The sequence below is a fragment of the Anomaloglossus baeobatrachus genome, chromosome 9 (assembly GCF_048569485.1).
Source record: "Anomaloglossus baeobatrachus isolate aAnoBae1 chromosome 9, aAnoBae1.hap1, whole genome shotgun sequence".
NCBI classification, from domain to species: domain Eukaryota; kingdom Metazoa; phylum Chordata; class Amphibia; order Anura; family Aromobatidae; genus Anomaloglossus; species Anomaloglossus baeobatrachus.
In genome coordinates, this window is record NC_134361.1 from 34,722,554 (window position 1) to 34,739,904 (window position 17,351).

A 17,351-nucleotide genomic window follows, 5' to 3' on the forward strand; every position below is an offset into this window, starting at 1 on the left:
CTCTGCTGTACTGCCAGCACGAGCCGAGTCTCATGCAAGGGGATCGCAGTAGTCCCCGTGTGGCCCCGGCCTAAGTTCAGCTTCTCCCTTAGTACAGTGTGACAGAACTTTTATTCTTACATCTTCCTGGAGCTGGAGCCTTTTTTCTTCTTCTAGATTCACTATTTTGGGGTCCGTATAAATTTCTAAGGCTGAGTTCACCTGTCCTGTAATCATCCTTTATATAGGCAGTTACTTTTCAGCAAATGTATTTTTCATATGTCAAACACTATAAATCATGGGATATGACCTGTTTTAGTTAGCGATCCATTCCATGGATTTTTAGAGCTATCACCCTCACTTTTAACAATTAATATTTTAGCCCTGTAATAGAACTGTATAGTTTTTTTTTGTTGTTTTTTTTTTAAATTTTTTTAAAAATTTTTTTTTTTTTATATTTAATCCATTCCCACCCTCTATTTGTAAATTTTAAATCTTAAAATCTAAATTTCGTAATTTCTTGTTTTTAAAGTAATTTCCTTGATGAGTCCTTTATTCATGTTTATTAATTTTTAAATATATTTCAAAAGATTTTTTTAATGATGAGGGTATCACAATATACTTGAGACAAAATATATTTGTGGTTTCTTGAACATCGCTGTCAAATGTGAATATGTATAATTGATTTTTGTGAAGCGAGGTCCCTGAAAACCCTGCTGATTGATCATTATGATCCATATGTTGAATTAATCAAGGGGTGTGGGGACCTACATATTCATGTATATATAAGGCATACCACTTCATATGATTGTTGCTACCTGAGGAAGGGGGAACATTTAACCCCGAAACGCGTTGTGGCTTATAATCTTGCAATAAAAAAAGTTTTTTGGAACAATACCATCATCTTTATGAACTTTAATAGCAGCGCAGCCAATACCGTGGTTTTTTCATTATCCCCTAATCCATCTTCCTGGAGCTGGAGCCTTTTTTCTTCTTCTAGATTCACTATTTTGGGGTCCGTATAACTTTCTAAGGCTGAGTTCACCTGTCCTGTAATCATCCTTTAGAACGGATCCTGCAGAGATCTGTTTGGACAAAGTTCTGCAAACACAAGTTTTTTGTCCGTTGTTAAATAACTGATGTCTGCCGTATCCGTTTTTTTAACATTGGAGTCTATGGAGGATGGATCCGTTATTCTTGCATTTGTAACGGATCCGTTTTTTTCCTAAAGGATCTGTTTGAAATGGAAGATAAATAGCAATCTGTTAATGGATCCATTTTCCATCCAACTCCTATGTTAAAAAAAAAACCAGATCTGGCAGACATCATTTTGCCAGTGGATCTCTGTAGGATCCATTCTAACGAATGACTACAGGATATGTGAACTCAACCTTAGAAAGTTGTATGGACCCCAAAATAGTGAATCCAGAAGAAGAAAAAAGGACATTTGAACTAAGGCCGCTTTCACACTGCATTCTGATCTCCATTCAGTGATCTCGTTGGGGCTTCCATCTGAACCCCCCCCGCAAAATGGGTTTCGGACGCATGCGCCGATGGGGCCATTGACCATAATGGTGCAGAAGGAGTCACCGTGTGCTCTGTCGTGCACCATTTTTGGTAGTATACGCTTTCCAGAGGCGGACACCCAGACGTAGTATACTGCGTCTGGGTGTCCGCCTCCAATATGCGTATACTCCTGAAAATGGTGCACGACAGAGCACACAGTAACTCCTTCTGCACCATTATAGTCAGTAGCCCCTGTCGGCGCATACGGGTTTCGGACAGAATCCCCGATGGGACTACTGAATGTAGATTGGAATGCAGTGTGAAAGTGGACTAATTTCCTTTTATTGCATTTTTTTGGAGAGGCAAAGGACCAAAAACCAGCAGCAGAAAACATCTGAATATCTTACTTTTAAAGGGAACCTGTCAGGTCCAATATGCACCCAGAACCACGAGCAGTTCTGGGTGTATATTGCTAATCCCTGCCTAACAGTGCCTGTATACACTAGCATAGATAAAGGGATCTTTATTAAACTATTTTAATGATCTTTTATCGTATGCTAATGAGCACAGGGACTAGTCCCAAGGGCGTTAGTTCCCCTGGCTAGTCGGCCCCATTAGCATTTAGTACACCCCTGTGGGCGTGCTAACATGCTAATGAATGCGCAGCGTCAAAGGAGGATCTCACTCGCCTCTCTGCTGCCATCGTGTCCGACGTTGGATTTCGGCTCAGTGCACATGACCCCGGAGTTTCTGTCATGCGCACTATGAAGCCGGGTGTACGCGTACGGGCTTCAAACTGAAGAAAAAGAGTCGAGGATCATGCGCACTGAGCCGAAATCCAGCGGCGAGCGGCGATGGCAGCGGAGAGGTGAGTGACATCATCCTCTGACACTGAACAATCATTAGCATGTTAGAACACCCACAGGTGAGTACTAACAAGCTAATGGGGGCCGACTAGCCAAGGGAAGTAACGCCCTTGTGACTAGTCCCTGCGCTCATTAGCATATCATAAAGGATCTTTACAAATACTTTTTCTAAAGATCTCTTTATCTATACTACTAGATACAGGGACGATTAGGCAGGGATTAGCAATATGCACCCAGAACTGCTCGTGGTCCTGGGTGCATATTATACCTGACAGGTTCCGCTCTTTTTAACAGGACCTGTAAAAAAACTACAAAGGATTAAAAGAGCCAATTGGCCCATATGGAGTCGGCACATATAATTTGTATACCGACCGTGCTATTATACATTTCCCAAAAAACGATCAAGACAATCAAAGCAGATGAACCTTCTAGTCATTTTTTTATGTTGCGCCATGCTAAACGAATCTGTCCTTGTGTCCTTTATGAGCATTTATAAGACGCCTGAAGATTATAGTGAACTTGTCATTGAAAGGTCAGCTGTCAGCCTGAGGAACCCTGAGAAGAATCAGTGGGGTTCCTAGTGCTGATGCCGAATATAGGTCAACCACTCAACATGGCTGACTGATGTGTGGGAGGATGATAGAGCGTCCTACATGTCATATTCCTAATCCTATTATACAACATATATGTTTCTACACTTTTTACGTGACCTGTGATACGTACAGTCTGATCTCTCAGCCTTTCCCCACGGATAAGGTAGTCTCGTTGGTGAGAGGTGTCTGGTCGTCGCACTTTGCAAATCATTACGTGACTGAGACCTCCTCCTCCCATAGGCACCCAGCCCCCACTAGAGTCGTCTCTGGACATCACCACTGCGCGGACTCTCACGATGTAACTAAAACAGCAAAGAAAAAGGGCAAAAGTTTCTAAAACACTTGGACAAGAGGATAAAACCAACATACCCCCCAAATTCCAGATTATCTCCTGTTTTTTTTCTTTGCACAACATAGACATTAATTACATAAATCAACCACAGCCATGGGTACTTAGGGAGTTTAGAATATTTATAACCAAAGTTATACTAAAGGGAAGCTATCATCAGAAAACCTACTGAATAGATCAGCTTTTTGTGTTACATGTATATTTAGTTATGTGTGTGTGTGTGTGTGTGTGTGTGTGTATATATATTATATATAAACATATATATATTTTTATTTTTTTCCTTTTATTTCTTATATATATATATATATATATATATATACAAAAAAAAAAACAAAAAAAAATATTATATATATATATATATATACACACACACACATACACACACTTATTTTTTTCCCTTTTATTTTTGTATATATATAAAAAAAAAATAAATATATATATATATACATATATATATATATATATATCCATATATATATATATATATATATACATACATATATATATATATATACATACATATATATATAGATATATAGATATATATATATATATATACACACATATAAAAAAAAATAAAAAATAATAATTGTATATATATATATATATATATTTTATTATTATTTTTTTTTTTCTTGGCAATGTTTTTTTAATTAATAATTTCTTCTAAAAAAAAAAAAAAAAAAGTAATTTTGCAATTTTCACACTGGCCCCTGGACTTTTTTTTTATACTCAATTTTCCTGTCCTTTAAGAAGGTCTCAGGATTACAAGTGACAGCTATACACAGCAGATAACACATGATCCATTAATCATAATAGGAGATGTCACATAATGATGGGCAGTCCGACTCTTTTTGGTGATCTGGCTCACCTGGCTTCGCTCACCAAAAATAGCCTGATATTTTGGATCTAAATGGATCCCTATTAAATATGTGTTCACCCCATATGCTAAATAGTTGCAAGTCAAATTTTTGTATGAGATAGCCAAGATGATGGTCTATAAAATGAAGGTCATCTCACGCTCAAAGCTGTAGTAGATGGTAAGATATGCAATGTGAAAGTCAAAAGGTCAAAATATTGTTACCTTTTTGAATGTCACAGTATATTAACAGCAATTAAGAGACTCCACCTGTGATGCTCTATCACTAGGTGTCGCTAGATACACAAGTGAAGGAGAGGTATGATGTTGAACACTAGATGTCGCTAGCTACACTATAGGGGTATTCAAAACAAGCCGAAGGTCAGGAGCCAGAAATACATGTCAGTAACCAAGGAGAGAGCGGAACCGAGGTCAGAATACAAGACAGGGATCTGGAAGCCATGAAGACACGTAAGGTACAGAGGGGGAGAGCAGAGCCGAGGTCAGAATACAAGCCGGGGGGTCTAGAAGCCAGAAAAACACAAAGTACATAGGGAGAGAGCGAAGCCGAGGTCAGAATACAAGCTGTGGGTCTTGAAGCCAAAAAACACATATGGTACAGAGGGTGAGAGCGGAACCAAGGTCAGAATACAAGCCGGGGGTCTGGAAGCCAGGAAGACACGTAAGGTATAGAGGGCGAGAGTGAAGCCGAGGTCAGAATACAAGCTGGGGGTCTTGAAGCCAGGGAGACACGTAAGCTACAGAGGGCGAGAGCGGAGCAATACAAGCCGGGGTACAGGGAGTCAGGGAGTCAAGTCAGGGTCGTGGAGACAGGCGGAGGAATGTACTAGGAACGAGATAGTGGGACGAGATCAGGAAAGTCATGTACAGGAGCCAGCAACCACTGCTACAATACAGGAACTATCACTGGCGGTGTTCCTGGTGAAGTAACTCCAAGATAAAGCAGAGCAATCACCCGGAACGAGGCTCTAACAAATAGGCCCCTCCCACAGGGCCCGAAACAGGAACAAACAGTCCACCATAGAAAACTACAAAAACACGCATCGGCTCTCCATGAGAGCAGAGCCAACAATCAGAATCATGAAACCATCCCTATCTTTTGTATTGAAACATATAATGAGCATGTGCAAAGGTGAAATGAGGAGAATAGGAGCAGAGTCAGAGGTGACATTGCCTATTGTGATCGGTGGCTCCTGTGTTATCAACTATGTATAGAAGTGCTATCTGACATTGTAATCCTGCCTCTGATGATAAGGAAACTGCTGAAAACACTTCCTGAAAGTACAGGAAGTATAAGCCTAAAATACCCTGAGTGACCAGTGTAAAAATTTTAGGATTAAATTTGCTTATTTTATTTGTGTAATGAAAAACCCCCCAAAACATTTAACCTTTAAACTGACAAGCAAAAAGGTAACAACTACCTTCATTTTATAGACAATCATCTTGGCTATGTCATACATAAATTTGACTTACAACTATTTAGCATATGATTAGTTATGCAGATTCTTGTCAGGTCACTGCATTGTTATGGTTTTGCTCCTGGTGGTTGAAGAATCTTTTTCTTCCTGTATACTACAAATCACAACCTGTTCTCACATTCCCTAATAGCTCAGTGTGTTATTAGGTTGATTCTAAAGTGAAAGGTCACTGGTTATAATCGAGGAGCAGCCATGAAGATTTCCCAAGAAAAGAGAAACAGCATCATCCAGCTCATCGATAGTGGTCTCTCGGCCAAGAAAATTGCCAATCAGCATCATGTGAGGCCGTGAGAGTTGGAAAAATGTGGCGCTCAGAACATTAGAACATTACTCAGGTGACAAAAATATATTTGCTGTAACTGTATGATTTATATTTGCAAAATATTTCACATACAATGTTTTGGCCAATTATGGCCTTCTTTCAACTGCAGAAATCCATAAATATCATAACACCAGGAGTTTATTAACTCACAAATAAAACATCAAAAAAGAAAAACACACCCAATACTACAATCCCAATACATGGAGAGAATATCAAAGACTGCCATATTATTTCAATAGTTAGTATATTTATGGTTGGCCGTTTAGCTGACTATACTTGCACTAATCACCAACACCTACCTATCAGCGAAGGAACATCCCAATGTTAATTGGTGCCCCTGCTCCACGGAGGCTATCCCTATCAATAGTCCTACAGGACCCTAATCTGAAGCCCACTGATCAAAGATACAGTGGGTACGGAAAGTATTCAGACCCCTTTACAATTTTCACTCTTTGCTTCATTGCAGCCATTTGGTAAATTCAAAAAAGTTAATTTTTCTCTCATTAATGTGCACTCTGCCCCCATCCCCCATCTTGACAGAAAAAAAAAACCGGAAATGTAGCAATTTTTGCAAATTTATTAAACAAGAAAAACTGAAATATCACGTGCTCATAAGTATTCAGACCCTTTGCTCAGACACTCATATTTAAGTCACATGCTGTCCATTTCCTTGTGCGCCTCCTTGAGATGCTTCTACTCCTTCATTGGAGTCCAGCTGTGTGTAATTAAACTGATAGGACGTGATTTGGAAAGGCGCACACCTGTCTATATAAGAGCTCACAGCTCACTGGACATGTCACACCAAATGAGAATCATGAGGTCAAAGGAACTGCCCAGGGAGCTCAGAGACAGAATTGTGGCAAGGCACAGATCTGGTCAAGGTTACAAAAGAATTTCTGCAGTACTCAAGGTTCCTAAGAGCACAGTGGCCTCCATAATCCTTAAATGAAAGATGTTTGGGACCACCAGAACTCTTCCTAGACCTAGCCGTCCAGCCAAACTGAGCGATTGTGGGAGAAGAGCATTGGTGAGAGAGGTAAAGAAGAACCCCAAGATCACTGTGGCTGAGCTCCAGAGATGCAGTAGAGAGATGGGAGAAAGTTCCACACAGTCAACTATCACTGCAGCCCTCCACCAGTCGGGCCTTTATGGCAGAGTCGCACAATGGAAGCCTCTCCTCAGTGCAAGACATAGAGTTTGCAAAAAAACACATGAAGGACTCCCAGATTACGAGAAATAAGATTCTCTGGTCTGATGAGACGAAGATAGAACTTCTTGGTGATAATTCTAAGCGGTAAGTGTGGAGAAAACCAGGCACTGCTCATCACCTGCGCAATACAATCCCAACAGTGAAACATGGTGGTGGCTGCATCATGCTATGGGGGTGTTTTTCAGCTTCAAGGACAGGACAACTGGTTGCAATTGAAGGAAAGATGACTGAGACCAAGTACAGAGATATCCTGGAAGAAAACCTCTTCAAGAGTGCTCTGGACCTCAGACTTGACCCAAGGTTCACCTTCCAGCAAGACAATGACCCTAAGCACACAGCTAAAATAACAAAGGAGTGGCTTCAGAACAACTCTGTGACCATTCTTGACTGGCCCAGCCAGAGCCCTGACCTAAACCTAATTGAGCTTCTCTGGAGAGACCTGAAAATGGCGTCCACCAAAGTTCACCATCCAACCTGACGGAACTGGAGAGGATCTGCAAGGAAGGATGACAGAGGATCCCCAAATCTAGGATCCCAAGAAGACTCATGGCTGTACTAGCTCAGAAAGGTGCTTCTACCCAATACTAAGCAAAGGGGCTGAATACTTATGACCATGTGATATTTCAGTTTGTCTTGTTTAATAATTTAGCAACAATTTCTACATTTTTTTTGGGGGGGGGTCTGTCAAGATGGGGGATGGGGTGCAGAGTGCACATCAATAAAAAAAAAATGAACTTTTTTGAATTTACCAAATGGCTGCAATGACACAAAGAGTGATAAATTTAAAGGGGTCTGAATACTTTCTGTACCCACTGTATACACATAATAGGTGTAGAGTATGGTCTATAGGCCACTAGATGATCCTAGGGGGATCCAAGTTCAGAAATGATTGACTTCAACTGGTGCTCACAAAAGTCCACGGGGTATAAGAACCTCCTTTCAATCCAGAGCAACCTATTGTGTCTCAATCTTCTCCCATCTAGGAGTCTAGATCTCAAAATCTTCTGGCTCGGCCTCAACACGTTTCCCTCCTTCCATGGCTGGGGTTCTTGGCAAAAAAAATATGCTGTTTTCTGCCAGGAGATGTGGGTTTGATTAAACTGAATTCACCTGAGGTGAGGTTACTGAGATAATTCAATTCACCTGAGGTGAGTTTACCTGCGGTCAAAGGTGGGGTACCCTGGGAACCTGCAGATGTGACCTCAGATAGACTCAGTGATGTCACCACTCACAGCTGTGGATCAGTCAGTGTCTGCCTGAAGTCATAACAAGTGATCATGTTTTCTAATGTACCCGTGCGGTTCATCTTCAGTATGTAGCAGAGCAGGGATTGTTGTAGAACCTGGTGTGGATTACATGGGACTTGAACGTTTGTGGGAATAATACATTGGAGAAAGAGGATGTGTTTTTTTTGTATTTTATTTAAAATAAAGGATTTTTTTTCCAGTTTTGTGTTTGTCTTTTCACTTACTGGATCAGTAATGGGGGGCCTCATAGATTCCAGTCCATTACTATTCTAGGGCTTAGCAGCAGCTGTGAGCTGCCTTTAACCCCTTATATTAGCCCATTTGCCACCGCACTGGGGCAATCGGAATGAGTCGGGTAAAGTGCCACGATTGTCACATTTAATGGATGCGACAATTCTGGGGTGCTGCAGTCTGATATTTTTAGGCTGGGGGGCCCAATAACCATGAGCCTCCCCAGACTGAGAATACCAGCCCCCAGCTATCAGCTTTATCTTGGCTGGGTAAAAAAATTGGGGGAGACCGCACACTGTTTTTAAAAAAATCTTTATTTAAATAATTTAAAAAAAAAAAGACGCATGCGGTTCCTCTTATTTTGATACACAGACAAGAAAAACGCACGGCCGGGGGCTCTATCCTGTAGCCGTATGCTTTACCTGCGCTGGCTATCACAATATACGGGAGACCCTACACCAATTTTTTTTATTTATTTTTATACCACTATAGAAACACAGAGAACGTGAGTGATTCCAATAATTCACAGACGCTGTTACACAGGGTGGGAGCGCGGTCTGACAGCAACCAATCACAAACGTCAGGACTGACGGTGAATATGTATGAGGGTTAATAAGTGGCCCGGAAGGAGTGATACAGCCACAGGGAGACTTGGTAAGTGTAACTGCCCTGCTTTAATCCCCTACTCCTGTCTACCATCATTTTATAGCACTATGTTGGGGTTCCCATAGACTTAAATGGGATTCGGTTTCTGGGCAGATGTTCAGGCTCAAGTCCGATCCCAAATTATATATTTTTTTTTAAACAAGAAGACCAAAAAGAGTCCGGCGATGAAGGAAAACCAGAAATTGTGGATAAAATCTGTCAGGTTTAAGGTATCCATGAGTAAAAACAGCATCTATACATACACTGACATTAGAAAAAATCAAACATCTTGGGGTGCCCTCCTAAAACCCCGACATGTTTGTATTTTTTTCTAATGTCAATGTCTGTATAGATGCTGTTTTTACTTTTGGATATATTAAAGCTGACAAAAATTTTATCCACAATTTCTGGTTTTCCTTCATCACCAGATTCTTTTTGGTTTCCTTGTTTGACTATTTGGCCCGGACCTTGGCCTTTCCTTGCGGATCCAGGAGTCCAACTACGAGAGTGGAACGGTGAGATGACTGATCTGTGGGCCGGACACACCGAACCCAAACATCTGCGAGTTCGCCCATCTCTACTATACACCTAGCCATAGGTTGTGTCTAATTTAGTTTTTTCCACAACATAAAGAATAATGTAACATAGCAAATAATACCCAGTATGACCAGTTACTTCACGGGCTATGATGGTAGTAATGTCTTATGTACAGTAGATTTTCTGGATGTTATTAAGCAGGACAATATGCAGAGACAAGGATTGCCCTGGCCCAAAGAAAGACCCTGGAGTGAGCCTAGGTTCTGACCCAATAATGAAGCAAAGCCCAAAACTGCGCCCATGAGGTTCCACTCAGACAACCATAATTGCAAAAATTGTTGGGCGTTATTCCACAAATAAACAATTGCCAAAATTTAGCTGTAGTAAAATTGCAAGAAGCTTCAACTATCTCTCAACCTTCAAAGGGGGTGTTACATGCAGCAATATCGCTAGCGTGGGTACCCTCCCCCGTCGTTTGTGCGTCATGGGCAAATCGCTGCCCATGGCGCACAAAATCGTTAGGAGCTGTCATACATACTTACCTGCCTAGCGATGTTGCTGTTGCTGGCGAACCGCCTCCTTTCTAAGGGGGCGTCGTCGTCACGGCGGCGTCACTAAGCGGCCGCCCAATAGAAGCGGAGGGGCGGAGATGAGTGGGATGTAACATCCCGCCCACCTCCTTCCTTCCGCATTGCCGGCGGCCACAGGTAATCTGTAATTCGACGTTCCTGAGGTGTCACACGTAGCGATGTGTGCTGCCTCGGGAACGACGAACAACCTGCGTGCTCAACAATCAACGATTTTTTGAAAAGGAACGACGTGTCAACGATGGACGATAAGGTGAGTATTTTCCATCGTTAACAGTGGCTCCTTGCTGTCGCACGCAACGGCGTCGCTAACGATGCCGGATGTGCGTCACAGAATCCGTGACCCCGGCGATATATCATTAGATACGTCGTTGCGTGTAACGGGGCCTTAAGGCGGTTCGCCGGCAACAGGGACGTCGCTAGACAGGTAAGTATGTGTGACAGCTCCTAACGATTTTGTGCGCCACGGTCAGCGATTTGCCCGTGACGCACAAACGACGGGGGTGGGTGCTTTCACCAGCGACATCGCAAGCGATATCGCTGCGTGTAACACCCCCTTTAATCTTTCCCTATGGGGGTGAAAGTCATAGGTGGATTGCGATGGTTATGAACATTCAAACCCATTTGATATTCTACCATAAAAGGACAGAATTACGTTGAGGACTCCTAATGCCTTTTATAAACAAGAACTTAGATGTGATTTTGTGGCAACATGGTGGTGTGGGGACATATTTCATTGGCCTAGGGAGTTGTTGACACGCTCACATGCACTTCCACTCCTGAGGATGTTGGGAACAATTCAATGGCTGGTGTGACCTATGCTTAGGATAAATTAGTCTTGAAGATCAACAGCAGCACTAAACAACATGCGAGAACCAGCAAAGACTCCAAACACAACTTGAGAAGACAACCGCAATGTTAAAGGCGTTATCCATTACTTTCAATTAGTTTCAATTAGTTTTAAAATGGGTCCTCTTTAAAACTAAAGGACAACCCTATTAAGTGGTAGATGAGTCATTTGTCCCCTTAGGAACTAAGTCTAGTTGCAACTGATATTTCCGCCCATTTTTTAGCTACGCCCACGAGGAGCCGTCAGACACATTAGATTATATTATCAGGGGGAAAAAAAAGGATCAGACAGGGTCAAACCAACTTATGGGAGAAAAAAGGATCAGACAGGGTCAAACCAACTTATGGGAGAAAAAAGGATCAGACAGGGTCAAACCAACTTATGGGAGAAAAAAGGATCAGACAGGGTCAAACCAACTTATGGGAGAAATAAGGATCAGACAGGGTGAAACCAACTTATGGGAGGAAAAGAGATCAGACAGGGTCAAACCAACTTATGGGAAAAAAAGGATCAGACAGGGTCAAACCAACTTATGGGAGAAAAAAGGATCAGACAGGGTCAAACCAACTTATGGGAGAAATAAGGATCAGACAGGGTCAAACCAACTTATAGGAGAAATAAGGATCAGACAGGGTCAAACCAACTTATAGGAGAAAAATGGATAAGACAGGGTGAAACCAACTTATGGGAGGAAAAGAGATCAGACAGGGTCAAACTAACTTATAGGGGAATAAAAAGGATCAGACAGGGTCAAACCAACTTATGGGAGAAATAAGGATCAGACAGGGTCAAACCAACTTATAGGAGAAATAAGGATCAGACAGGGTGAAACCAACTTATAGGAGAAAAATGGATAAGACAGGGTGAAACCAACTTATGGGAGAAAAATAGATCAGACAGGGTGAAACCAACTTATAGGGGGAAAAAAGGATCAGGCAGGGTGAAACCAACTTATGGGAGAAATAAGGATCAGACAGGGTCAAACCAACTTATAGGGTAAAAAAGGATCAGCCATGGTCAAACCAACTTATAGGGGAAAATGGATAAGATAGGGTCAAACAAATTTATAGGGGGAAAAAAAAGGATCAGACAGGGTTAAAGCAACTTATGGGAGAAAAAAGGATAAGACATGGTGAAACCAACTTATAGGGGAAAAAAAGGATCAGACAGGGTCAAACCAACTTATATAAGCATTGGCCAGTCACTACAAAAATATACAACATAAATTGTTTTTTGGTTTTTTTTTTACTTAATTGCATATGTTTTTGAAAAACTCCTGGAAATTGATTCTACAAAATTAATCTTCAGTGTTAATGTTACGAATAGGGATCTACAGCTTGTCAATCACTTAAAGGGGCTTTCCAGGATATAAAAATATAGAGAACCCGTCAATAAGAAAATGCTGCACAATCTGCAGCCATCATTTACAGAGCTGAATAGATTGATATATAGTTTTGTGAGAAAAGATTAAGTAAAATCTGTGCTTTCATAATTTAATGGCAGGATGTTTATAAAAGAATAGACAAATGCTAGTGATTTTGTGGGACATGGTGGACCTGACAGGTTCCCTTGAAAGCTGTGTTTCACATTTCATAAATACAAACTAGGACCATAGACTCCTAATTGTCCACTGGATAAGAAATGATGACTGCTTTTTCTGCATTATTATATATTTTTTACATATGAGCACAGTCTTAGCGACCTACTGGTCGCAACCACCTCCTGGTGCTATTAGAGTAACTGACGTTGGCGCCTGCACCAACAGTTGCTTAGCCTGGCTTGCATGTGTAGGCAACACCGATCAGATAAAGGAAAATCCAGACTAAGAGGTAGGAGAAAACGGGGTTTCAGGGGAACAACTGTGGCTTAAACTAGGACTCCTTTGGCTAGGATTGTTAAGGCACCTATAGCTGGCGCTATAGAGGACCATTGTGACCACTAGGGTGGTGGAACACAAGGTGAAGGACCTGGCAGTGGCTGCTACATATTGAATGGACCTACACAGTGCTGCTCAGTTAATGGCTTACATCCGGCTGCCACCAGAGCTGCAAGCACCTAATCGGTGGAGATGCCGGATATTGGATCCCCACCAATCTGATATTGGGATAGGTGATACCCAAAGAACCTCTTTAGGATTTTTTTTGTGTGTCTCCAGCTTCCATCTCTGCTTTAAGTCAGTCACAGTTCAATCTTGAGCTTAAGATCCGAGTAACCTGAGAAAAACTGGTTGTTAGGGAGGCATTGTCTGACAATCCTGTATAAGCCGTTAGGCAGTAGATTCCTAGCAACCTCTCTTTTATGTCTCACCTACTGAAATTGCCACTGTGCCGGCAGCTGAGGATGGAAAAGAACATTTTGGTAGCTATCAAGCCATGTTGCTCTCCATCACCACGAGAGTCTTCCTATATATGTAGACCCACCTTACTAAAATTAATGTAAATTTTGGAGGCCTATGGGTAAACGTACTGACATATCAATTGATTTCGGCAGACAGGGGTCATGGATAAGCAGTTTCCAATTAATTCAGGGACTGGGATCTTGATAATTTGAAAATTGGTTCCTCCAGTTTGACATTAATGATATGCCTGATTAACACACCATGTTGAATTTAGCAAATTCCCCTTAACAATCTTAAGCCAAACTCTTCGAGAAAGGGTGGACTTGTTAGTGGAGAGAGTTAATGTAAACCTACAAAAACTAGGGGCAAAGCTAACTCACTGAGAACTGGAAGAACCACAAAGGCTTAGGCTCACCAATGGAAATGGAGGCATCCACCCTCCAGCTCTATAGAACACATGCACCTCCTCCAAATTTTCCCGCCATCTATATTTTTATCAGGATATGCCATCAACAACATAATTTAATAGATTTTTTTTAATTAACCTAAAAAAAAAGACCTGAATGGCAGGTGATTGATACTAATTTCACCTCCAATTGGCGTCGTCTTCGGCTGGACCTCTAGAGGCCACTATTATAGAGACTGGGTCAACAAGAGGACCCTCTAGTACTTTGGTTGATCAGTCATTAATGGACTATGAGTTTTGACAATCTGTTGAATGATTGTTATGGAATGACTAAAAGAGTGTGTATTCTTCATCAGATACGAATAAGGGGTGAAGTTATTAGGAAAAAATATGTTCTATCCGGTTGAAGTCATTGTACAGCGCGGTCAATGTCAAGTGATGACATTTGCCAAAAACGGTTAATCATCCAACATTGCTTTAAGGTAGTACAATTTAGTTCTGACATCTATAGCTCCCATTTCCCTAAGAATTATTATTATTTTCTTTCTTTTTTTTTTTTTTTTAAATGGACAGAGTGCAATAAGTCACATCTAGCACAAGCTTATTATCCATGGTAATATACAGTAGGGCAGGGTATGTTGAAATCAAAATCAATCTTCCTCCTTTCCTCCCTTTCTTCCTTAGTTTCTCCCTTCCCTCCTTCCTGTCTTCCTACCTTCATTTCTCCTTTTCTTTCTCCCTTCCTTATGTCCTTTTTTCTACCCTTCATCTCACCCTTCATTCCTTTCTCCCTTCCTTCCTCCCTTTCTCCCCCTTCCTTCCACACTTTCTCTCCCTTCCTTTCTCCTTTCCATCCTCCCTTTCTTCCTTCCTCCTTTCCTTCCTCCCTTTCTTTCTCCCTTCCTTCCTCTCTCCCCTTCCTTTCACCCTGTCTCTCCTTCCATTTTTTCCCTCTTCCTTTCTCCCTTGCTTCTTTCCTTTCTCCCTTCCTTTGTCCCTTCCTCCCTTTGTCCCCCTTCCTTCCTCCCTTTCTCTCCCTTCCTTCCCTTCTCCCGTACATCCTCCCTTTCTCCCTTCCGTCCTTTATCCATTTCTCCCTTCCTTCCTTTCTCCCTGCTTTCCTCCCTTGCTTCCTTCTTTCCTCCCTTCCTTTCTTTTTCCCTTCCTTTCTCCCTTCCTTCCTTTTTTCCCTTCCTTTCTCCCTTGCTTGCTTCCTTCCTTCGTTATTCCCTTCCTTTCTCCCTTCCATCCTCCCTTTCTTCCTTTCTCCCTTCCATCCTCCCTTTCTCCATTCCTTCCATTCTCCATTCCATCCTCCTTTCCTTTCTTTCTCCCTCCCTTTCTTCCTCCCCTCCTTTCTCCCTTCCTACCGCCTTTTCTTCCTTTCTCCCTTGCTTCCTTCCTTTCTCCCATCCTCCCTTTTTCCCTTCCTTCCTCCCTTCCCTCCTTCCTCATTTCCTTTCTTTCTCCCTCCCTTTCTTCCTCCCCTCCTTTCTCCCTTCCATCCTCCCTTTCTTCCTTTCTGCCTTGCTTCCTTCCTTTCTCCCTTCCATCCTCCCTTTTTCCCTTCCTTCCTTCCTCCCTTCCCTCCTTCCTCCCTTCCATCCTCATTTCCTTTCTTTCTCCCTTCCTTTCTTTCTCCCCTCCTTTCTCCCTTCCATCCTCCCTTGCTTCCTTCCTTCCTTCCTCCCTGCCATTCTCTCTTTTTCCCTTCCTTCCTCCCTTCCCTCCTCATTTCCTTTCTTTCTCCCTCCCTTTCTTACTCCCCTCCTTTCTCCCTTCCATCCTCCCTTTCTTCCTTTCTCCCTTGCTTCCTTCCTTTCTCCCTTCCATCCTCCCTTGCTTCGTTCCTTCCTCCCTTCCCTCCTCCCTCCCTTCCATCCTCATTTCCTTTCTTCCTGCCTCCCTTTCTTCCTCCCCTCCTTTCTCCCTTCCTTCCTCCTTTCCTTCCTTTCTTCCTCCCTCCCTTTCACCCTTCCATCCTTCTTTCTTCCTCCCCTCCTTCCTCCCTTTCTCCCTTCCTTCTTTTCTTCCTCACTTCCTTCCTCCCTTCCATCCTCCTTTCTTCCTCCCCTCCTTCCTCCCTTTCTCCCTTCCTTCTTTTCTTCCTCACTTCCTTCCTCCCTTCCATCCTCCTTTCTTCCTCCCCTCCTTTCTCTCTTCCTTCCACCTTTTCTTCCCCATACTTGACAACTTCTCTAAATTGTTTTTCAGAGAAATAGATTTTTTTTGTCCCTTTTTCATAGGCCACATCCCCTTTTGAATCCACACCCCATTGCTGCCTCTGAAGGGCGCTGTCTTGTAGGAGGTTTCTGTGGCATCAGTGAGACTTACCAACTCTTATGGAAGACGTTGATGTCTCCCCCTTTTTGGAGCATATCAGATGTTCCAGGAGAGTTAAGATGTGATTGTACATGTGATATAGAGGTATGACTGGACATATTAATAGATGGCCAGCACCATTTCAGCAGCCTCTTATATTAAAAGATGTATAAGAAATGCATTTATTACAATTGCCCTGGTAGCCTGGTAATCACATGTGATCGCCGGGAACCCTCTCACTAAACCACATTTAAAGGGGTTTTTGGGGCTTGAGCTAAATTTCTGCAATCACTCTATGTGATTACAGATTTGGAAATCATCATGGACAGATCATTGAAAGAAAAGGATGAGAATCTAGTCAGCATGTGGGCGCCTGCTCGAAATAGCAATTGAGGAGTATCCTGACAGTGTGCACGATGCTCACTGTCGTGATTTGCAAAAATCTACAGTTCAGAGATGTAGCTCGAGTCTGGAAAACCCCTTTAAATGTGATGGAAATGTAATGACCGTACTGAATTGCCAGAAAATGGGTTCTACTGTTTGGAAGTCAAATATATAGAACAGAACCCAAGTCACAACGTAAACATCAACTAAAAAGAGGCAACAATCCCAATGGTGTGCCCATTTATTCATCAGTTGTTTATTTTTGTGCAATTGACCGATAACTACATAATGACACTGATGCCGGCCGCACATACAGCCGCCGTTGGTGGAACACTGCTTTCATCAACAGCTATTTCTCCCGATGCCACCATAACATTAACACTTTGCTCGGCCGAGGACTGGTGTTTATCTCAATGGTTCGAAACGTCAGATGGCAGCTTATCTCCCACAAGGCATGCAACTGATAGCAGGGGTTACCAACACTATTACCATAGGGCCACTTACACTATCATTCTCCAAAACAAAATGGAGCAAATCATTCCATAATTTATATTTTATAGCTATAGATTGATGACGGCTCTGCTTGCTTCCATTGCAAATAATATAGACGCCCCTATTGCT

The 17,351-nt window shown here is 42.1% G+C and overlaps 2 protein-coding genes across 2 annotated transcripts in view; one reads left to right on the top strand and one right to left on the bottom strand.

The window, feature by feature from the left end:
* Positions 1 to 17,351, bottom strand: part of SPRED3 (sprouty related EVH1 domain containing 3) — a 32,256-nt gene that overhangs the window by 12,338 nt on the left and 2,567 nt on the right. The window contains exon 2 of the mRNA XM_075323528.1: positions 3,075 to 3,246. Within this exon, the coding sequence (XP_075179643.1) occupies positions 3,075 to 3,246 (172 nt within the window). The remainder of the gene's footprint in view (positions 1 to 3,074; positions 3,247 to 17,351) is intronic.
* Positions 13,043 to 17,351, top strand: part of LOC142251031 (uncharacterized) — a 36,419-nt gene continuing 32,110 nt past the window's right edge. The window contains exon 1 of the mRNA XM_075323527.1: positions 13,043 to 13,109. The gene's annotated coding sequence lies outside the window, so the exon portion shown is untranslated. The remainder of the gene's footprint in view (positions 13,110 to 17,351) is intronic.